Below are 24,172 nucleotides of genomic sequence, written 5' to 3'. Positions count from 1 at the left end.
GCTCCACATATACATTGTATAATCATCCTCACCTTTTCTGATTTTAAACCATGCAACATTCCTTTGTTTTTCCCAATAAATTCCTCTTTGTGTATAACATCAGCATGAGCACAGTGGCATGCTTTGGAATTCTTATTGTTTGCTGTGTTAGCTATGGTGTTTTATGATGACTTTCATATGTGTTGCATAGGCAATATGCAAAGGGAAACATTTCTAGTATTTTCAACTCTCCCCAAAGATCCATCTGGCATCATCAGTGGTGTCCCTCATTCCATATCGTGTTCTGAATTGGGCTTGATTTCTGACAATCCCCATTGATGCACGGTTGCAATTGTCTTTTAATTATCTTCAGCAACATTTTATTTGCATATGATATTAACGACATTGTGCTAGATGGCCTCTAGAAACTGTAAAATGTAAGAGAAAGAGCCTCTTCCTAGAGTCTTCAGAAAGAATATAGCTCTCTGGCACCTTAATTTTAGGACTCAGGCATCCAGCATCGTGAAATAATAGTTTTGTGTCATTGTGTGATTTTGTTAGAGTAACAATAGAAAAATAAAACACATGAAGTGAAATGCCCAGTGATATCTCAAGAATGGTATGGTTGCAAGGAAGGCAATTTTGCCACTTTCGAAGTCGTGGCCCTACTCTAATGACAGGCATTAAAAGTCAAATTAGATGGTAAAGAGAGTCAAGGAGAAGAATCCCTTAATTTGCTATCGAATATGTAATAACCATTGATTTGGTGTAGTATGCCTTGTTTTGAATGAATTAACAGCTTGAATTCAATATACCTTGAAAATTCCTTCTATTGTTATACCATAAATATAATGATGTGTGTGACCTACATATGGCTTTAATATGGTGATATTTAAATTTGGCTTCTTAAAGCTATCTGGATTTTGATTATTGTTCCTTATGAAATATTATATAGAACCCTCACACAAAGAAATAGTAAGGAATTGTTTATTCCCCATAAGAGAAAGAACTTACCGTAGCACAAGGGCAGATCAGACCAGCCGTTTACACCACATACTAGGGAGCCTGAAGTGCTTCCATTTTTGCTTTTATAGCCGTCACTGCATTCAAAGTCCAAATGGTCATTGAGCTTAAACTGTGTGTTACTGCCTTTGTTCCTGGCATTCATAAATAATGGCATATCACAAGACTCTAAGACATATTAAAAATCAAGATTTTATTTGTAGTATTACCCCAAACATACATCAAAAAGACAACAATTTTAACAAGCACTAGGCATTTGTAGTAACCCACCACAATTAACCATAGTGTGGTAGATGTAGCCATTTTAACAATGTATTAGTTAGTCTGAGTGTTGTAACCATTTTGTACTGACCCAAGTGTGGCCTTTTGCAACTATTGTCATTCCTTTGTCATCGCTCTTTTCTGTAACTGCTAAGCCAGTGCCATTTATTTCAGAGTTTTTTTCTGGTGATACATATAAACCCCCTGTTCTATTTTTGTACGGTTCCATGTTCCTTAATATCATAATACCACCTGCCTTTGTATCCAAGTTCCCCATTCAGTGTGATGCCGCCTGCTCCTCTGCCTTGTTTACTCCATAGTATAAAAACCTCCCACTTTAAGCACTCACGATCGAGAGGGAGTTAGGCTCCTAGCTGCCCTTTGACCACCAGTCAATAAAGCTTATTAACCTTAACTACAGTTTCATGTGGCTTAATTGACCTCATCCGGACCAACATATCAACAAAAAACCTTTTAGAGCACAACACTCTTAATGATTTAATAGGAAATGGTATTTCCCTTATATATCAACTCCTACATAGATTTATGAGCTATCAGCACATCTAAGGTATATGCCAATAATGACACAGGAGACATCGGGTAGGTTGTAGATATGCATATCTATGCATATATATGTCCTGCAAGAAAGCATGAGCCTTCTCAATCCAGAATAGACTTTATTACTCACAGCAAAAAGTAGTGCCAGTTTCCTGAGCCCCTCTGCTTAACCCATCAGGTTCTAATTCACTAGCTACAGTAAAAACATGATGTTAGAGAGAGAGAGAGAGAGAGAGGAGAGAGAGAGAGAGAGAGAGAGAGAGAGAGAGAGAGAGAGAGAGAGAGAGAGAGAGAGAGAGAGAGAGAGAATCTTTGCTCTGTAAAGTCCACAAACCTCTGGGAAGATGAGAGGAAATCTTCTGCAAGTTACTAACTTGGAAGGAAGTAAATGCCGCCAGGAGTGTGATTTTTAAATGCCCACTGGAGCTGCACAGTATGTCTACCTTCTAAGTCATATTAGTCTTCAATGTAGTTGGCAGTGTCCTGTCTTCAGAAGCCCCAGCATCTTCACAGCTTATGAACAGCCATAGGGTATGCATCTAGTGAAGATCTCAACTCATTAGGAGAAAAACCGAAAGAAGGAAACCAAAATGACAGAGAAGAAGCTAATATACATGGATAGTAGCCAAGATGAACTACAATTCCATCTATATTGAGAACCAGAGGAATAAGATGATACCTAGCGCCACCTCTAACTGCTGTGATCAGGGCCACGAAAGATGGGCCTGATTACTACAGGAAAAAAGATTCAGATCATAACTAAAATTCTTAAAAGTTCCACACTGACTGCACCAATTGGTTAGAAGGTGCCATGAGACTTTTGACCTGAGCTACTCTTTAAAACTTGAACTGAAAATATCCTCTCAGATCACCTTTTAGTACAAGAACAGATTGGCACACAAAATCAAGGCTAGGACCCCTGAGAACAGGGCTCCACTGTTCACATAATGAGAGTGGTTTGGAAGCCTATCCCAAGTATGCCAATGTATAAGCAGGGCCAGAGGGAGAACTCAGAATCTTATTGAGTAAAGGGTTGGGTGATGGGCTGCCAACTACAGGCTTAGCAGTTCAAAACCACCAGGACCTCGAAGGGAGAAGGCAGAGGCATTCTATTTCTTTGAAGATTTATAATCTCAGAACCTCACAGGAACAATTCTACAGTGTCGTTTTGAGTCACTATGAGTCTCAATCAACTCGGTAACAGTGAGTTTGAGTGAGACGAATGCCTCATAAGACAGGCTGCATAGTGTCTGTTATCTTTTTCCTTCAACAATGGCTTAGGGGGTGTTTTATAGTCAGGGCCAGAGAAAGGGCTTCTGGAACACTTTAGTCCATAAAATAAGCTATATTTTCTTTTTGCTTGGTGCCGTGATTCCCCGCCCTGCTGCAGGCATTGTGAGCTGAGTTTTACTCTTCAGATGGAGATGGGTTATACTGGATTTTTAAAGGAAATAGCAATAATGTATTAGTTCACAAATCCCAGAAGAATTTGAAGATGAGATCAAAATAGGAGGAAGAGTGTAGGAAGTCACTATATCATTATTATAAAGCCATCTACACGAGACCAAAATGGCAGCCATTACTAAAAAGCAAGGATGGGCAGACAAAGGCACTGGGAAACGAGAACACTGGAACAACTGTAATGCAATCTTTGAACATCGACATATTCTGGACAGTGTGGCTAACGCCACTGAACGTGTTCAGAGTGTGTCAAATGGGAACCTTGTTTACTTTGTAAACGTCCAGGTAAAACACGATACGATATGATTAATTATTTTTTTAAACAGAGAAGCTGATACCAAGAGTTCAAGCAGAGAGAAAATATTTTGAAAAAGATGAAGGCAGCGTATGTACAAATGAGCTTGATACAATTGATATATGGATTGTTATGAGCTGTCAGGCACCCCAAGAAGATGATTTATATATTTAAACAGTTGTTGTGTTAGGCCAAACTTTAGACCTCTAGTATAATGCTGAAAAGGTTTGTATCATAGGTTAGATTTCTGAAGCTGGTAAAGAATGGGCAGCATTTCCTTGTGAAATCTTACAGCTTTACCACTTTTTTTCTTATTTAAGTTTGTGTATACAAACCTGAAATGTGATAAATGACAATGCAAAATAACTATTAAACATGTAAGCAAGGTGTAGCATGCAGATGTCTTTTTAAAATACATTTACTACATATTTGGAAACAAGTAGAAGACAACTATAACTGGAATTAGGTTTTTGCCTTATCAAGAGAAATATTCACCTTTGGAAGACATAGGTGAACACAGAGATTTTCATGAGAAGGTCCTAGAGGAAGAAGGCATTACCCAGCCAGTGTAGCCAGAACACGCTTTCTTCCCCTCAGCAGCTGTATCAGACATTTTAAAGGAGATTCTCTCTGGAACTTTCCTCTGAATTTCCATCAGGGCTGCAAGGAGTTCTGGGAAATGTATTCCCTAGGGAGAGATGTCATCTTAGCTGAGGTTCTGAGCATGCTCTGTGCAGCTCTCCCCTTTGGGATCGTTTCACAACTCTAAAGTGTTGGAAACAAACTATGAACTTTCAATTGTACTTAGTGGAGAAGGCAGGAGACAAACCATCACAAACTAAAAAAGTGAACTAAATGCTCTGCTTATTTTCATACTTTGTGTAGAGACAGAAACTGGAAACCCAGGAAGGTAAATCAAATATGTTGACCCACTTCTTGTCCTGCAGTCATTCTCTGTCACATGCTGTCTGGCAGGTCTCTCCACCTGTTTTCACCTGATCACAGCGCCATTTCTTAAAGTTTCATTGTGGGATACATTCCTGCTCTGAAGTTTTCCTTTCACTATTCCATTCCTTTGATTATAGTATATAAACATATAATCAACATCGCTAAATTCATCAAATATTCAACAACGCATATATCATAAATTATTTTTAACCCTGAAATTTATAGTTTTCCACGAAAATATCAGAATTGTATATTTCTTTCAGTTTGGAAACTATTGAAAATATGTTTTATGTTATAGATTGTCTGGAGCCGTGAGGCCCGGCCATTACTTGAAATTTATTAGCCTGAGCTCTGGGTCTTCTTCTACCCCAGCCTACGTGACAGAGCACTGCAGCTGTGAAGCTTGAGCAAACAACGTGTGATGCTCTTTAGATCAGCAGCCGTGTCCTGCATCCCCTTGATTGGGTAAAAGGTTGTCCTCACCTGTGCTTGATTTTCATGTACATGCCACTCCTCTGCGTACCTAACTGAAGACTGTAAGCCCTTACTGACTCATGGGCAGGGCGCACTCCCCTGAATTCCCTGATTGGTCTGTTGCCAAGGTAGCCTAATTTGCATGTGCGGCGGAGGCTTCCCCCCTTTGCTGGCCGTTATAAGCTGTCACTCTTTGTTCATTAAAACAGGACTTGATCAGGATACTGTCTTGTCCTCATTCTCCGTGCCTCTTGTACCCCCCCAATTCCCACTCTCTTCTCCAGGATCCATGTTGAATGTCCCGTGGGATGGGACAATAGATATGTTTTACTTTTAAAAATGGCAAATGAGAAATTATTTTGTAAACTTTCATAATGAAAGGTATTCCAGGTAGAGTTAGCTCACTGGTATTCTATTATTTAATAAAGGAAGTCAAGGAATAGTATTTATAGCTGGTAGAGTATTTTAAGATATCTATAAATGGGAGAAATATAGGGTTTTTTACTCCATAAAGAGTTACAGTCTTGGAAACAAACAGGGAGAATTCTACCTTGTCTTACAGGATCACCATGCGTCAGCACCAACTTGATGGTAGTGATACATCAAGACATATAATATTACTGTGCAACAATGATAAAGGGAAATGGGTTGTGATCATTTTTTAAAGCAAAAAATGTTATGATATAGTGCTTATAGCTCCCTAGAAGCAGAAATGGTGAGACTTCATCTCACATCCTTGGAAATACTGTGATGAGGAATCAGTGCCTAGAGGAGGAAATCATACTTAGCAAGGAAAAGGCTCATCAGAAAAGAAGGCTTTCCTCAATAAGGGGAATTGAGACAGTGGCTGAAACAATGGACTCCATCACAACAGTCTGAGGATGACACCCGGCCAGGCACTGTTTTGTTCTATTGTGCACGGGTTGCTATGAGTAGGAACCAACTTGATGGTACCCCAAACCGCAACAAGAACAAAGCTATCAACACACCAACACTTGCCTACTGAGTGTCTTACTCTGGTGGTGTGAGTGTTGCTTTGATGCATGAATCTATGCCAGTGGTATACCAACCACACCAACGGGATACATGGTATACACACCAATGGTATACATACCATAGCAATAGGATTATACATACGTTCCTTAATGGGACTTCCAGACCAACTGAGGAACAGTTAATCAGTTTCTCATATGTAAGTTCTGGTTGAAGTGGCAAAAATTAAAACAAGTTCATAAAAGCCACAACATGACATTGAATATATTCCATCTGGATTTTAAGAACATCTCAAGGACAGATACGATGCCTTCAACACACATTACAGAAGACCTGACGAGCTGTGGTATGACATCAAGAACATCATATTAAGAAAGCAAAAGGTCATTAAAAAGACAAAGAAGAAAAATACCCCATCAAAGTAGATGTCAGAAAAACTCTGAAACTTACTTTTGAGCTTAGAGTAGCTATAGCAAATGAAAGAAATGAAGTAAAAGAGTTGAAAAGAAAAATTCAAGGGGCAGCTTGAGAAGGCAAAGTATTATATTGAATTGTGCAAAGATTTGGAGCTAGAAGGCCAGTCATCAGAGAACTCGGATTGAATAGAGAATGAGGCCCCAGGATTAGAGGACGGCTTAATAACAACCTGTGAAATGCAGATGACATAACCTTGTTGCTGAAATTGAAGAAGACTTGAAACATGTGCTGGTGAAGATCAAAGATTACGGCCTAGTGCTTGGACTATAACTAAATGTAAAGGAAACCCAAATCTTCATAATTTGACCAACATTAACATCATGACAAATGGAAAAAAGTTGGAAGTTGTCAGAGAGTTTGTCTTGCTTGGATCCACATTCAATGCTCACAGAAGCAGCAGTCAAGAAATCAAATCAGTTGCATAAGACTTCTTACAGTGTTAAGGAGCAAGGGTATCCTTTAGTTTATAAAATGTAAATCTTAGGCCACAGTTGCACTATCACAAAATGAGGTGATAATTTGTCCAAGAGAACCATGGGATATTTATTTAATAACTGAAGCATACCAATTATAAACTGTCCCATCACTGGAATTTTAGGATATGCATCCCATTCATTTGTTCTTTTCTTTTTTTCAAATATTCATCATGTTATAGCCTCTTGTAATTCCAAGATTCCAAGAAATCAGTAAAAAGAGGCTGTCTACATCATACCCCACAGTCAGACTGCATCTTTGCATAGCCAAACTCCTGAGAATTATGGCCAAGCCCAGGTGGTACATAAGTTTACGCATCTTAGACAGTGTTACTGTCCCTTCTCCCCTTTGAGTTGTGCCAACCCAAACCAAGTTCACTGCAATCGAACTCATATCGGTCCTAAAGGCTAGGGTAGAACTATCTTTAAAAACGAGTAAGCCAGGCAAATTTGTTATTTCCATTTTGGGCTGCTACCTAGCCACCCACCCTAGAGAGAACCATGATTCAAGTGCTGATTCAACCACAGGTTCACTGGACTTAACAAAAAATGAGGTATCGGTTCTGCCGAACAAATACAAACAGGCAGAATCCCACCACTGCTTTTGATCTGTCTTAATGTTGTTTCAAGCGAAGGGAAAGTGTACAAAGATGAAACCTTCAGCTACTCCCCTCTGATCATAAACCAGGGATGAAAATAGCCTTACTCTCATGCACAGCGCACTGGAAAGCGGATTATTGCAGATACAATGACATTAAAATTCAACACCTTATATTTCATCTTCCATTTGACTCATTTTAAATTTGTTTTTAATATTTTCTGCTTTCTTTTTTACTGAGGTTTTTCTCAGTTTTACTTTGATATTGTTTTGGGGTCTTTATAAAAACAATCTTTTCCTTTTTTGCATATTAAATCCAGGATAAGTAAATTTATAGAGACGGTAACTCTATTGATTGTTGCCTGGAGGTATGGCAGGGGAGGTTTGGAGGGAATGGGGATACAGTATCCATGAATAGAAGGAAGAAGAAAATGTTCTACTACTGATTGTGGTGGTGTGTGTACAGCCATTTCTAACACGATTGAACCAATGAATTGTAAGCTATGTGAATTACATGTCAATTAAAATTGTAAAAATTATGTAATACTAGATTTATTTTTACATCTGTACTTTAGTTTTATAATAATTTATTGTCAAGTAACTTGATAGTGTCAATATAAAATTTAAACTAGTATTACTTTAGTATAAAGGTTCTACCTTCAGACATTATCATTGTATTTTTGCCTCATATTTTACCCTCTGCCAATAGTTATTTTACATAGGTAGGAAAACTGAGTAATTGGTGTGTTCTCTGAGACACATTTTGAACTAAAATATAACTGCAAAACAAGCAATGATAGCAAGTGGCCCGGCCTTTGTGTTGCCTGTTAGCTTTCGGAAACTAGTGAACGTGGTGTCAAAACAGGCGCAAATTAAACACCCTGGCAGCCACGGTCTGCCTCGGAGCTCGGTTTCTTTGGCATCGGAGCTGCATACGGAACAGTTAAAAAAAAAAAAAAGAAAGAAAGAAAGTGGCAAACCTCTATCTAATGTGACAGTTAATTTGTTTCTTTTTTAAATTGATAAAACATAGCATGGTATGAGAGAACTGCGTGTTTACTTACTTTGGGGGTTGCACTTGGGAGGAGCGGACCAGCCATCTTCTGTACATGAGATGGTGTCCATATTGTTTGGTAGGCTATAGCCGATATCACAGTCTATTTTCACAGTGTCACCCTCCATGTGAGTTTTTCCTGAAGATGCAGAATGGCCATTTTTCACAGAAGGAAAGAAACATAACCCTTAGGGAACAAAAACATCAAAATGATTTAAAAGGCAGAAGTGTTAAAAAATAGGAAACATATTTTACTTTACATTATTTTGAAAAGAAAAGGAAAATTTTAAAACTTAAATAATGTTTACAAATAATTTTAAAAGATCACTTTGGTTACAGCCTTAGTAGATAGATATTCTCCAAGCTGTGGCTGAAACTTCCAGCTAGGAGAGAGATGGGAGTATCCTACTCCTGTAAAGGGTTGTCTTTAGAAACCCATTATAGGGTCCTTAGGAGTGGAATCAACTTAGGGTTTCAATGAGACCATCTATCTAAGGAGTCCTGGTGGAGATGTGGGTTGGACTATTAATCTCAAAGTGGGCAGCTGAATACACACCAGCCTCTCCCTGGGATACAAGTGTATTTCCCTATACTCATAAAGATTACAGTCTTGAGACCCTTATAGAGTTGCTGTGAGTTGGAATCTAATAGATGGCAGTGGACTTTTGTCTGTTTTACCATGTATGTACACATATTGAACTACATATGTGATTTTACATTCAGTTATCCCCCCGCTGAGGAGATGGTTGAGTTATGATGAACCACAGTTATGACCATTGAGCTAGTTAAAGTTGATTGTGCCAATCTGGCTGATAAGCATTTGTGGGGTTAATTGAAGGGCAGAGAGATAAATGGCTTGGTGGGCCTCGCCTTTCTAGTTCTTGGGTATATTGCTTTCTGATGGTTGGACCAGGGTGCAACTGCTTTAGCCTGCTCCCTGCTTTTGCTGGCAAGGCTCACTTCCTTCAAATCATTCCTGAGGAGAAGCCACATTAACCTAGCCAAGTGCAACCTAGGTGCTGGAGCAGCCATGTGGAGACCCCTGACAGCACTGAGATGCTTACACATTCACTGATTCGGCTTTCCTCCTGCAGTTGGCATCATAGTGTGTGTTTTGTGAGATGGAGGAGGACTTTGTGGATGGATGTCAGACATATGGGTGAATGTTGGACTTGTGGGCTTGGGCAGCACTGAGTTGGGATGTCTTCTTGATGTACACTTAACCTTTATATAGAACTCTGTCTTATACATGAGTTTCTGTGGAATTGTTTCTCTAACGTACCCAGACTAACACAACCATCTTTTGGGGATACATTTGATATTTAATAATATGCACTGGACACAAGCATGTGTATGTTATTATTCTCAGATGTTCACTCACAGATGTTCAATGTTATGATTAGCCGTTCAAAATAGGCACAGGATATATGAAGACATATTCTGAAGAGGAAAGAAATCCTGAAGAAGGAAGAAATAATGGTAAACAAGAAGCAAAAAGTTGTTTAGAAATTTACAGTGAAAGAATGAAAACTTTCCTCTAAACTCAATCAGGGATTTCTGCTGCTCAACAATGAACTACCATGCTAATAGTTTTACAAATGTCAGCATGCAGATTCAGAAATCAGTGATATTTTACCAAAAAAGTGTGGAAAAAAAGAAAGCAACGACACACACAATCCTCATTAATTTTACCACTAGAAACTCTATCCTTGTTACCAGAGATCATCTAGATTACTCAGAGCATCCCACAAAGAACGTTTTCATTAGCACTAAGGAAAATGTAAACAATGTCCAATGTTTCTTCCCTGTTGGAGTACATTTAAATACTTGTGTGTTTTTCTGTTTGCATGGAAATATCTTTATAAGTTTACATGTAATGCTTCTAATAGTGAAAGAAAAGATAAATGTTAAATTTATAAGTATATAGATAATAAAAGGCAATAATAATGATAATGTATTCCACTTCCATCTGAACCAATTTCTGAAGGGTCATTGGAAGGAAGCTCTGTTGCAAACTGGGGACCACTTGTACCATCTGTTGTTGTTGTTAAGTGCCATTGAGTCAGCGCCAACTCATGCAGAACACAAGGCACCGCTGCCCGGCCCTGCATTGCTCTCACAGCCACTGTTGTGTTTGAGCCCACTGTGGCTGCCTGGTGTCTGTCCATCTCGTTGAGGGTCTTCTTCTTTTTAATAGCTCATCAAGAATGATGGATTTGGTCTCTCCTGAGAATATGTCCAAAGTTGGAGAGATGAAGTCTCACCGTTCTTCCCTCTAAGGAGAATGATGCTGTACTTCTTCCAAAATACATCTTTGAAGGGTTTTTTTTATGGTTGTCTATGGTACTTTCAATATTCTTCACCACCACAGTTGTTCAAATGTTCAATTTCTCTTCAGTTTTCCTTACTCAATGTCCAACTTTCACAAGCAGATGAGGTCGTTGAAAAATACCATGACTTGGGTCAGACTCACCTTAGTCCTCAAAGAAACATCTTTGCTTTGCAACACCGTAAAGAGGTCCTGGACAGCAGATTTACCCATGCAGTGCTTCTTTTGATCTCTTGATTATTGCTCCCATGAGCATTGATTGTGGATCCAAGTAAGACAATATTATTGACACGTTCATCTTTTCCCTGCTTATCATGATGCTACCTATTGGTCCAGTTGTGAGGATTGGATTTTCTTTACATTGAGTTGTAGCGCATACCACAGACTGCAATGTTCAGTCTCATTCAGCAAGTACTTCAGTCCTCCTAACTCTCCACAAGTAAAAGTGTGTCATCTGCATATCTCAGGTTGTTAATTAGCCTTCCTCTAAACCTGTCGCTGCATTCTTCTGCACAGAATCCAGCCACTCTAATAGCTATAGTGAGACACTATACCTCTGGCACACACCATTCCTGATTTTGAACCATGCACTATTCCTTTGTTCTGTTGCATAATGTCTTCAATTTCAACCTATATTTGCATATGAACAATTGGAGTGTGTTCCACAGTTGACCCCCGGCCTGGGTTTAGCTGCTGATATTCAGCATCTCCATCACCTCTTTTCATTAGTTAGTGTGATTTCTGTGTATTCATCTAGAGAAGTTTATGTGTATTGTCCACTTTTGTGTTGTTGAAAAAGGTATTTGTGATGAAGAAGTCAAGGGTTTTGCAAAATCATCTCATGTGATTCCCTCACTTAGTTTCTATAACCAAGATCATATTTTCCAACTACTGCTGTTTCCTCTTTATTTTCAATCTTTGCATTTCAATGACCAATAACTATCAATGTGTCTTGATTGCATATTTGGTCAAGTTCTGACTGAAGATACTAGTAGAATTCTTTAATTTCTTCATTACTAGCTTTTGTGGTTGGTGCATAAATTAGATTAATAATAGTATTGATTGTATTTCCTTGTATATGGACAGACATGATCCTATCCTTATCCTATCATATTATGTCAAGATAGATCTTGAAATATCCTTTAATGACAATGAAGGAAATCCCATTCCACTTGTTTCATCCACAGAATAGTAAACCATATGATTTTGTGATTCAACATGACCAATTCTAGTCCATTTCAGCTCATTAATGCCTAGCATATTGATCTTTATGCATTCCATTTTTAGTGATACCAATTATATATGGAAATTAAAATTCTTTACTATTTTGCTATAGTTTTATAGAAATACCGTGTTTATGACATACTCATATATAAAACAACATACTAATATGCACATTTCTTGCATAATCATAAATGTCTCTTGTGGATGGAGTAAGACTATTGTTAACTTTTGTATACTCGCATGTTTCCCAATGTTCTTGTGTTTTAAAACTCTGTTATCAATTGAGTATTTAATGAAAGATTAAGACAGAATTAACTTTGAGTACCAAAGAAGTTGCTTACAGAAAATAATAACTTTTGCATGCTCCTTGAAATATTCAACAGGATAAATTTAAAGACAGGCTATGTTGTGAAATAACTTTGAAGGATAGATATGGTCATGCTGCTACCAGACAAATGTCAGCAAAGTAATGTGAATGCTCATATCTAATCAGATAAGCTGGCTTATATAAACAAGAATGTGGCATCACAATCAGAAGAATGCTCACTAACAACTTGCAGGATGCAGATGACACGACCCTGCTTACTGAAAATGAGGAAGCCTTGAAACCCTTGCTGATGCACATCCAAGGATTGTAGCCTTCAGTATGGCTAGGTAACGAAGCCCCATCTTCACAACTGGACTAAGGATAAATGGAGAAAAGGTTGAAGTTGTCAAGGATTTTGTCTTGCGTGAAACCACAATCAATGCTCATGGAAGCAGCACTGAAGAGACCAAAGGATGTATTCCATGAGGTAAAACTGTGGCGGAAGACCTCGTCTGAGTACTGAAAATCAAGGATGTACTTTATGGATGAAGACGTAGCTGGCCCAAACCTTAGTATTTTCAGTTATCTCATATGCATGTGAAAGTCGGACATTGAATAAAGAAGACCAAAGAAGAATGCATTTTATATGTCATGCTGGTGGAGAATATTGGAAATACCATGGACTGCCAAAAGGACTAACAGATCTGTCTTGGGAGAAGTACGATCAGAGTGCTCCTTAGATGCAAGGCTTCTTCTGACATATTTTGTATATATTGTTAGGAGAGACCAGTCCCTGGGGAAGGCCATCCAGCTTGGTACAGCCCAGGAGCAGTGAAACAGGAAGGCCCTCAGGAGACGGACTGACACGGTGGCTGCTACAATGGGCTTAAGCACAGGAACAGTTGTGGGGATGCACAGGACTGGGCAGTGATTCTTTCTGTGATGCATAAGGTCAGTATGCATGTGCCAACTAGATGGCACCTAACAGCAATACATTTAAAGTGTCAACATACAGAGCACGACAGATATTAGAAGCAAGTGCATGTAATTCACTTTTTATTCTGTTTTCATAAAAATAACTTCACAGAAGAAGGAACTACATTTGGGAACTTTGCCAGGTTTCTCATCCCGAACCCAAAGAATGCCTGTCAAGACTCTGTGGTCTAGTCTAATGCTGTTGTTTGCTGTCTAGTTGGTTGAAACTTGTATTAACCTTGATTGTCTCGTGTGTTCACTGAGTGGTTCACCCGGGCAATAGTGAGGACATTTACTTACGGAGGCACTTAGGCATTGGCAGCCATCCATTTGCAGTGCAGGTAATTGGAGACCAAAAGAAATTTGAAGGTGATGCAAAACCAAGTTCACAGGAATAATAGAAGACATTTCCCACAGGAACACCTGGAAAGCCTGGTTTATATCTGTTTTCTTCGTGTAGCATTCCGTGCTTTATATTTGGAGAACCACAAAACTCTACTATAGAAAATACAACAGAAGTGAAAAATTAAATAATGCTTTATTAGTGAATAATTTGGTCATATTTCAATTATTCAGTAGTGATTCTTTCCTTTTATTAAATTAAACACCTTCCACTCTACTAATTATAAAGGAACAAAAAATGAGCTCTAATTAAGAGTATGGGTAATTTAATAGTACAAGCCAAGGAATACTGGAATTTTTTATCTAGATAATTATTTCTTCAGTATAGTGCTGCTTTCAAAGAATGACTTGACTTCTCTCCCCACTTAAAAAACAACCAAACAGAGTTGAAGAAGTTCTGGTTAAAAATCAATCACCAGAAGGAATTCCCCATGTTTTCTCCAATTTATACACTGGTAATGTTCACTGCTGCACAATATTTGAAAGTAATTCATTCCTATGGCATTTAACCTTGTACTTTTTTAAACATTTAAAGTTAGATATCAGAGAGTTTTATACAGGATAGTAGCAAAAAAAGCCTCTATTGGGCACTGACAGTGTTTCTTCCCATGAGCCTTTTTCTTTCTTTCTTTCTTTCTTCCTTCCTTCCTTTCTTTCTTTCTTTCGAATGAAAAAAAATCATTTTATTAGGGGCTCATACAACTCTTATCACAATCCATACATACATCAATTGTGTAAAGCACATTTGTACATTCATTGACCTCATCATTCTGAAAACATTTGCTCTCCACTTAAGCCCCTGGCATCAGCTCCTCATTTTCCCCCTCCTATCCCCCCGAACCCTTGATAATTTATAAATTATGATTTTGTCATGTCTTGCACTGTCCAACATCTCCCTTCACCCACTTTTCTGTTGTCTGTCCCCCAAGGAGGGGGTTATATGTAGATCCTTGTAATCAGTTCCGTCTTCCCACCTCATCCTCCCTCCACTCTCTTGGTATCGCCAAACTCACCACTGTTCCTGAAGGGATCATCCGCACTGGATTCCTTGTGTTTCCAGTTCCTATCTTTACCAGTGTCCATCATCTGGTCTAGCCAGATTTGTAAGGTAGAATTGGGGTCATGAGAGTGGGGTGGGGCGGTGGGAGGAAGCATTTAGGAAATAGAGGAAAGTTGCATTGCGTGTTTCATCGTTGCTACACTGCACCCTGACTGGCTCGTCGCCTCCCCATGACTCCTCTGTAAGGGGATGTCCAATTGCCTACAGATGGGCTTTAGGTCTCCACTCCACACTCCCTCTCATTCACAATGACATGATTTTTTTTGTTCTTTGATACCTGATCCCTGCAACACCTCGTGATCACACAGACTGGTGTGATTCTTCCATGTGGGATTTGTGGCTTCTGAGCTAGATGGCCGCTTGTTTACCTTCATGCTTTTAAGACACCAGATGCTATATCTTTTGATAGCCACGCACCATCAGCTTTCTTCACCACATTTGCTTATGCACCCATTTGTCTTCAGCGATCGTATTGGGGAGGTGAGCACACAATGGTATGATTTTATGTTTTTTGATGCCTGATAACTAATCCCTTTGGCCCCTCGTGATTATGCAGGCTGGTGTGCTCTTCCATTGGGCTTTGTTGCTTCTGAGCTAGATGGTTGCTTGCTTACCTTCAAGCCTTTAAGACCTTGGACACTATATCTTTTGATAGCCAAGCACCATCAGCTTTCTTCACTACATTTGCTTATGCACCCGCTTTGTCTTCAGCAATTGTGTTGGGAAGGTGAGCATCATGGAATGCCAGTTTAATAGAACAAGGTATTCTTGCATTGAGGGAGTACTTGAGTGGAGGTCCAATGTCCATCTGCTACATTAATACTAAATCTATATATACATGCACATAGATTTATTTCCCTATCCTCATATTTAAATATATTTACATATGTGCATGCTTTTATTTACACCTTTATAAATGTCCTTTGGCTCCTAGTTCTTTCCTCTATTTCCTTTTGCTTTCCCCCTTGAGCCTTTTTCAAATGAGTCTTAGCTCCAATCAAATTACAGTTCTTGATATCCACACGTTAGTGCCTGTGGATTTCCAATACTCAGAATAACTTTTCTCCCATCCTCTGATTAGCTCCATTTTACCCATCTGCCCAAACTCATTCTACAATGTTAATCAAATATTCACTGTACCTATCAATCAAGGTGCTAGCTATACACACCAACTTTCTTTTTTATCCTAGTACCCGCTCAATGGCAGAAAGGATTTTGTGTTGCTTTTCAATGTTCATAGATAATATTCTGAGTAAAATTGCTCTCTAGTCTTGAATCGATCTCCTTGGTTACATGTCTGATTTCCTCCTGGAATAACACAGGCTGCACTGAGACATGCTTGGGGGTTTCTTTTATGGTTTCTTTTCCATTTAATGAAGCATAAGATAGTGTTTGACTAATATTTTGTTGCTGAAAACAGGTAGAGTTTTACTCCAAAATATTATTATAGTGTCTTGTGCATGTCTTAGAGCCAGTGAAAACTTGACCATTTAATACCTAGCTAACTTTTGGAAAGAAATTTACTGAAGAGGCCAGTTTGCAGCTGTAATATGACTTTCTGGGTTAGTGGTAGCCAAGTTGCTACATATTTTTCTTCTTCACTTTAATGTTTATCTTCTTTGCCCTACCCTCCAGCCCCATTTAGAATTCCCCTTTTAATAATGTCGCTAGCGGATGTCTATACCACCGAATCCACACCAAAAGTGTAGGGGGAAAGGAAACATAATACACCTTTAAATATAGTTCTGCAGTGAGTGTGCTGTGAAGACAGTCCTCACGTGTGATATAAAGGGGACATTCATAAAGCCTTTGACCCAAATGGACTAGCTGAATTAATGTCGTCCTTTTCCTTGCCTGTCTTCCTGGGAATCCAGGTGGGCTTGGTTGCTGAGACAAGCCCTAGTAAGCTCTGGTCACTTCTGGCCCAGCCCATTTGACCCAAAATTTTATCAGAAAGCCGCACAAACTAAAAACAAAACAGAACAAATCATGACATAGCTTTCTTTTGTATAAAGTGGGTCCAAGAAACATTTCTTCCCAGCAAGAATGCAGTAAAGAGAATTGTTTAAAAAGTTTTGGATCTGGACTTATCTAAAAATTTCTAAACAACTTCATGGAGTTTTATTTGACAAGCTATCTCTGGGAAGTAAGATTCTGGCACTATGGGAGTTTTCATAAATTTCTGAGAGATCTGTTTAAAACATCCTCTAGTGACATTTTATGAGTTTACCTGAAGACCAGGTATGATTATCTTTCATGAATTCCTGAAGTAAATAATGATATGCTTTTATATTTCGTTATTCAATAAAAACCCTTTCTCATCCCTAACTAATCCTTCTTGCGATGTTTTCTAAAATTGACCTTGTGTAGTTACATAATCTGGTGTCAATTTGAGGATGAAGAGTGAAGGGCTGTCAATCAGGTCATAACCAATGAGGCCTCTGTGTGGGCATGGCCTTCTCCTAAGGATTCTAGAAACTCTGATTTTTCTCCTTGGAGGTGGGAGACTCTTGGCTCACTCCCTTGGAGACTCTCTACTGACAAGCTGACTACCTGCAAGACATCACTTTTGAGAAGACACATGGAGGGAAGCTACTGGCAGTGAGAGCCTCAGAGCTGAAGGAACCATGTGGAAATCCCTACCAGTGCTAAGATGCTTACACCACCACTGGATCCACAAGACTTCTACCCACTGGTCTGTGATCTTCCTGCATTTGGCATCATTGCATGCATTTCATGATTCTGAAGAGGACTTTTTAGATTGGTATTGGACATATAGGCTAACATCAGACTTTATGGACTTAATCTGGACTAGGCTGGGATGTTTTCTCAATATTTAATTGGTCTTGTATATAAACTTCTTTCTTATACACATATGAGTGTCTCTATGGATTTGTTTCTTTAGTCTACCCAGACTAACACAGACATAATTAACATATCATACAATTCAATGGTTCAATGATATCAAGAAGCATTGCTCCATCGTGGTCAAAATCAACTTTGCATCTCCCCTTCCCACTTGTTTTACACATTGATGTCCACTTGTCACTTCCCCATCCCTCTCCCTCCATGTACCCAGGTTATCACAATTCCATTACTAGCTTTATATTTCTATCAATCCCAGTTACCATAAATGGATAACTATACAAGACTAGGTCAAACACCCAACAATTATCCATTAACAATGGTCATATAAAAACCAATAGATACCTCAAACTAATATAAAGCAGAGAATATGAAAAGTTTAGAATACTGTTACATTCAGTCCATAGGGAGATCATATTATAAGATAAGCATTTTAGCCTCTGTACAGTTTCTAAAATCCCCTTCACAATGCTCACCATCAGATTTGTGATTTATTGTCATTTCAAGCCAATGTGTATTGGGAGTCACCTGAGGCTCATCCCTTGTCGTGGCCTTGCAAATGGTTTTGACCTACCACTTAGGGTTTTTAGAATCGAGGCACTGGTATCATTCCCGTTTCTAGCCATGAATTTTATTAATAGCTATCTTTGAATTCTGACACTGTTTCAAAACTACATATAAGGTTTTCACATGCAAGTGACAATTTTCTGAACAGCATGCCAGAACAGTTGTATATTATAGCAGTACATTGAAAGGGAAATGCCAGAGGTTCGGTCCAGATTCCAAAGAGGATGTGGAGCAAAGTATATTATTGCTGACATCAAATGGATGTTGGCTGCAAGCAGAGAATACCAGAAAAAATGTTCACTTGTGTTTTAGTGACTAAGTTAAGGCATCCAACTGTGTGGACCATAATAAATTATATATATCCTTGAGAAGAAGCAGAGGTCCCAAACACTTTTTCATGCTTACGTACAACTTGTATATGAATCAAGAGGCAATTGTGCCAACAAAACAAGGAATTACTGCGTGGTTTAAAATCAGGAAAGGTGTGTGTGTCACGGTTGTATCCCCTTACCACACTTATTTAATCTGTGTGCTGTGCAAATCAGCGAAACTCGCTTATATGAATAAGAATGTGGCATCAGGACTGGAAGGAGAGTTTTACAACCTGAAATATGCAGATGATACAACTTTGCTGGCTAAGAATGAGAAGAATTTGAAGCACTTGCTGCTGAAGATCAAGGATTGTAGCCTTTAGTGTGAATTATATAAATCCATGTAAAGAAGACCCACATCCTCTCAACTAGACCAATAGGTGACATCATCACAAATGGAGAGAAGGTTGAAACCGTCAAGGATTTTGTCTTGGTTGGATCCACAAGGATTGCTCATGGAAGAAGCAGTTAAGAGATCAAAAGATGCCTTGCACTGAGTATGTCTGCTGCACAATATGACTTCAGAGTGTTGAAAAGTAAAGACATGACTTTAAGGACTAAGTTGCACCTGACTCAAGCCATGGTATCTTAAATCATTTAATGTGCATGTAAAAATCTCATAGGAATTGAATATAGTAGACCAAAGAATCAATGCATTTGAATTCTGACACTCACAAAGAATATTGAAAGTACCATGGGCTGCCGAAAGGACTAACAGATCTCCTTTGGAATATGTTTGACCAGAGTGATCCTTAGAGGAAAGGACTTGTCTTACATACTTTGGACACGCCATCAGGAGAGAACAGTCTCTTGATAATTAGGACATTCTACTTGGTACAGTAGAGCAGTAGCAAACAGAGGAAGACCTTCAACAAAATGTATTGACACAGTCACTACATCAATGCGCTTCATTATATGAAAACGTGATGATGGCACAGGACTGGATAGTGTGCCATTCACTTGTGCATAGGGACATCATGGGCTGGACCCAATCCAATGGTACCTAACAACAATACATTTGGCTTAACCAATCAAAAGATAGGATTAGGATGTCTTTGTGTTCTGACTTTATCGGTCTTGGTTGGAACTTTTTCAGTGGAGTCACCTGCCCTTACTTGCTACCTTCCACACATTAGGAAGGCTTTGTGTTCTTGGTCTTTTTGTTTTTCCTGGTCTGTGTCATGGCAGAGTTTAGGCTTAATTGAATTGGTACTTTCCTTTGTTACTTTCATTTTTCACTACTTTCAGGGCTTTAATGATTTAATTCCTCTCTCAATTGTGTATTTCATGGCCATTAACTACACTTTGTAATTTGGAGAACAAAATAAATCCATTTTAGCCCATTATCTCCATATTAGATAGCTAAAATCGTCATCTAAAATGTTGTCCACACCGGCCAGTGCGATCACGAGGTGCCCAAGGGACCAGATATAAGGCATCATGCAAAAAAAAAAAAAGATATAAGTGTGTGTATGTATGTGTATTTATGTGTATATGTATATATGTATGTGTATATATATTATATTAAATGAAGGGGGAAGTGCAGAGTGGAGACCCAAGGCCCAAGTGTCAGCCAATGGAGATCCCCTCATAGAGGGGCTTAGGAGAGGAGATGGGTTAATTAGGGTGTGAGGTAGTATCGATGAAGAACACAGCTTTCCCCCAGATCCTGGATGCTTCCTCCCCCCAACTACCATGATCCGAATTCTACCTTGCAGGGCTGGATAGGACAGAGGCTGTACACTGGTACATACGAGGGTTGGAGATACAGGGAATCCAGGGTGGATGATACCTCCAGGACCAAGGGCGTGAGGGACGATGCTGGGAGAGTGGAGGGTGAGTGGGTTGGAAAGGGGGAACTGATTACAAGGAGCCACATGTGACCTCTTCCCTGGGAGAGGGACAGCAGAGAAGGGGGGAAGGGAGACCCCGAATAGGGCAAGATATGACAAAATAACGAGGTATGGATTACCAAGGGCATATGAGGGAGGAGGGAAAAGGGAGGGAGGGGGGGAAAAAAAGGAGGATCTGATGCAAGGGGCTTGGGTGAAGAGCAAATGCCTTGAGAGTGATTGGGACAGGGAGTGTATGGGTGTGCTTTGTACAATTGATGTATGTATATGTATGGATTGTGGTAAGAGTTGTTGGAGTCCCTAATAAAATGTAAAAGAAAAAAAAAAAAGAAAAGAAAAAAAAATTACTGAATAAATATTAATATGCCTTCCCTGAAAAGTATGAAAATAAATAATAAACGAATTCACAATAAAAAAAATAAATAAAAATAAAATGTTGTCATTTACTCATTTAAAATCAAATAGAATAAAAAATACATAAATGAACAAAGAAATCACCACACACCTTTAAAAAAGAAAATAAATACTCAGACTGGTCTTCAAGTTACCTTGTTCCTTGACAATGGAAAGCCACGAGATTAAAATGACATGGAATAGGTGCAGTACAGTGGCATACCGCCAAAAATGGTCCAGTGAAGGTCATTTGATGAAAATCCCACTTTCATTAGCAGGAATGAACATGACTACAAATTTCAGTGTGCTAACGGGAAGCTAGGTTAGTACTTCAGTAAATATCAAAGTTCACCAAGGGTAATATGAAGTAACTAAATAGCATACTGCCAGTGTTTTCACATTAGTACTGTGCAAATAATCATTTTATTTATTTAGTTATTTTAGCAAAATTCAGTCTGTCTGCTTTTCTCTTTGTGGTAGTGACTGAGCGTCCAAGCCGGCGAGCATGCAGAAATGTGCATTTGAGACAGAAAGCGAAGGCCCTGCTTGTTTTCTTTTTAGTTAGGAAGTCAGCTGCTTCCGAAGACGAGCAAATGTGGTCCCCTGTCTGCATTTTAATCCAACATCCTAGCAAACGATCAGTCTCATAGCTGGTGCACATTCCTATTAAAACTGACGCCAAGAATTACATTCATTCTTCATAGTCTTCTTTTTATATATGTATAATTTTAGGAGAGCATTTATTAACCTTTAAACAGGCCAAAGACAACGACATATCATTTAGACGAGACTTTGGAGTTTGCAAAGGGGGTAGGGCAGGGAAGGGAAATGAAGCAATGAGCTGGACAGTTGAAGGAAGGTGTCTTGGGTACAGGGAGAAGGTGGGCCTAGGAGGGAGAGGGGAAATCAAAAATAGGGGATAGGAGGGGTGGGCTGTCAGGGGGTTGATTGGTGTTTTAGACTGAAGGATACTGGGGTGATGATCTGAATTGTAAACCACCACCTAAGCTACAATTAAACACAAGGAAACACAAAAACCCTGTTTGTTTTCTATTTTTTATTTTTAAATTTTCTGAGGGCTTACTACATTGTGCTGTTGGAAATAAAATAATTACTAATAAAAAGGAATTAAAATTTTAAAATGTAGTGATTCAGAATACACACCCACATACATAGTTTAATCACCTATCCTGTCCCCTTTTAAAAGTTGTATTTGCAACTCTTTGGAAGTGATGGTTTTTATTTCAACATGAAAGAACAAAAGAGAGTTTTAAAATAGTATGAAATACAGTTTATAGTGGTAAGAAACAAACAATATGCCATGCCCTTTCACTTTCAACATTTCTTAAATAGCTCAGTAAAAGCAAATAACTCACTGGTATTTTATTGGCTTAGAGATAAAAACAAATTCTACTGTTTTATTAAAAGAGATATCCAATGGCTAAATAATTATTAAATTAAAATAGGAATTCTTGATTTTGATAATGCTTAAATTTTTAAATTAACAAGTATATGGAAATAAAGTCCCTAAACATTAAGCAAAATGAAATATTTCATTTCAAATTGGGTTTACGTTTTCAGGACAATCATCCATTTTTTCATTCAGTTGTTTCTACAAATTTTATTTCATTTCATTCCTTGCAAACCCTTCGATGTCACATCCCTTATCTCACTTCTTCCTGTGTTACCTGTTTCCATCCCTGTTTCTTTCGTAATCTTCTGAGTTTGGGTAAATGCTGTCCTTTTGATCTCAAATGGTTTATGTAGTCTACGAGATGTGTACCTCACTTGTGTTATTGCTCCGTTGAGACTTGTTGTTTGTCTGAAAACTGAGATAACTTCCAGACCTGAAAGGTGACTAAAACCACAGCCTCAGGTATTTCACCAAAAACTCTCCAAACTTTAGGAAGCTTTGTATTCTTAGGAGTTTTTGTTTTTCCTGGTCAATGGCATGGCAAAGTTTAGGTTTAACTGAACTGGTACTTTCCTTTTAGTTTCATTTTTCACTATGTTCTGATCTTTATTTAATTCCTCTCACAATTGGTATATTTCAAGGCCATAAACTACACTTTGCAATTTAGAGAACAAAATGAATCCATTTTATCTCATTATCTCCATATTAGATAGCTAAAGTTGTCATTTAAAATGTTCTCATTTACTCATTTAAAAACAAATAAAATATACACATGAACAAAATATCACCACAAACATTTGAAAAGAAAGTAAGTATTCAGACTGGTTTTCAACTGACCTTGTCCGTCCACAGTGGAAACCCATAAGATTAACATGACACGGATGAGGAGCAGCATAGCGGATCAGTTTGATTGCCTACCACCAAAAATGTTCCAGCGATGCCACTGTTGATTTAAATCCCACTTTCATTTGCAGGAACGAGCATGACTTCAAATTTGAGTGTACTCACGGGAAGCTGGGTTAGTACTTCAGTAAATATCAAAGTTCACTGAGAGTTGTATGAAATCACTAAATAGTATGTTACCAGTGATTTCACATTAGTACTCAAAAATTAATCATTTGATTTTTGTTGTTGTTGTTGTTGTGTGTGTATGTGCAAAATTCAGCCTGTCTGCTTTTCTCTTTGTGGTAGTGACTGAGCCTCTGAGCCGGCGAGCATGTAGAAACGTGCATTTGAGACAGAAAGCGAAGGCCCTGCTTGTTTTCTTTTTAGTTAGGAAGTCAGCTGCTTCCGAAGATGAGCAAACGTGGTCCCCTGTCTGCATTTTAATCCAACATCCTAGCAAACGATCTGTCTCATAGCTGGTGCACATTCCTATTAAAACTGGCACCAAGAATTAAGTTAATTCTTAATAGTTTTCATATTCTTTCTGTTTAGGAAAAATCTAGTTAATGACTTTTTGCCGGGTAATGCTTCCTGAGTCTTAAAAAAAATTATTTTGATTGTGAATTAGGTGAGCATCCGTTTCATACCAACAACTGACAATCCCTACCTTTGTCTTGCCCTGTTGGCATCATTTTCACCCCCCTCGCCCTCTTTTGGATATTATCTCCCTCTGAACTGAAGTTATACCTGTCTTCTCTAGCCTCTGACTTTTCCTTTCTTTGCCCCACTGCCCCTGATAGCCCTCAGTCTTTGTGTGTGTGTGCATGTGTCTGATTTTCTTTATTAAAAATAGCAAGAGTGGTCTCATACAACATTTTCCTTTTGTGCTTGACTAATTTCCCTCAGCATAGTGTCTTTCACTTGCATTCCTGC

The 24,172-nt window shown here is 38.6% G+C and overlaps 1 protein-coding gene and 1 non-coding gene across 2 annotated transcripts in view; one reads left to right on the top strand and one right to left on the bottom strand.

Moving 5' to 3' along the window:
* The window catches only part of LOC142423373 (complement factor H-related protein 5-like), a 108,179-nt gene that overhangs the window by 32,281 nt on the left and 51,726 nt on the right, over nt 1–24,172 (bottom strand). Inside the window, 1 exon segment of the mRNA XM_075528646.1 lies at nt 8,605–8,781. Coding sequence (XP_075384761.1) covers nt 8,605–8,781 — 177 coding nt within the window.
* Nucleotides 8,351–8,485, top strand: LOC142437691 (small nucleolar RNA SNORA13). The gene has a single exon (XR_012782224.1). It is a non-coding gene; the product is annotated as a small nucleolar RNA SNORA13 (small nucleolar RNA).

Source organism: Tenrec ecaudatus, chromosome 1 (assembly GCF_050624435.1).
Source record: "Tenrec ecaudatus isolate mTenEca1 chromosome 1, mTenEca1.hap1, whole genome shotgun sequence".
Taxonomy (NCBI): domain Eukaryota; kingdom Metazoa; phylum Chordata; class Mammalia; order Afrosoricida; family Tenrecidae; genus Tenrec; species Tenrec ecaudatus.
The sequence above is the reverse complement of the archived record's forward strand: the minus strand, read 5'-3'. Positions and strand labels throughout refer to the sequence as shown.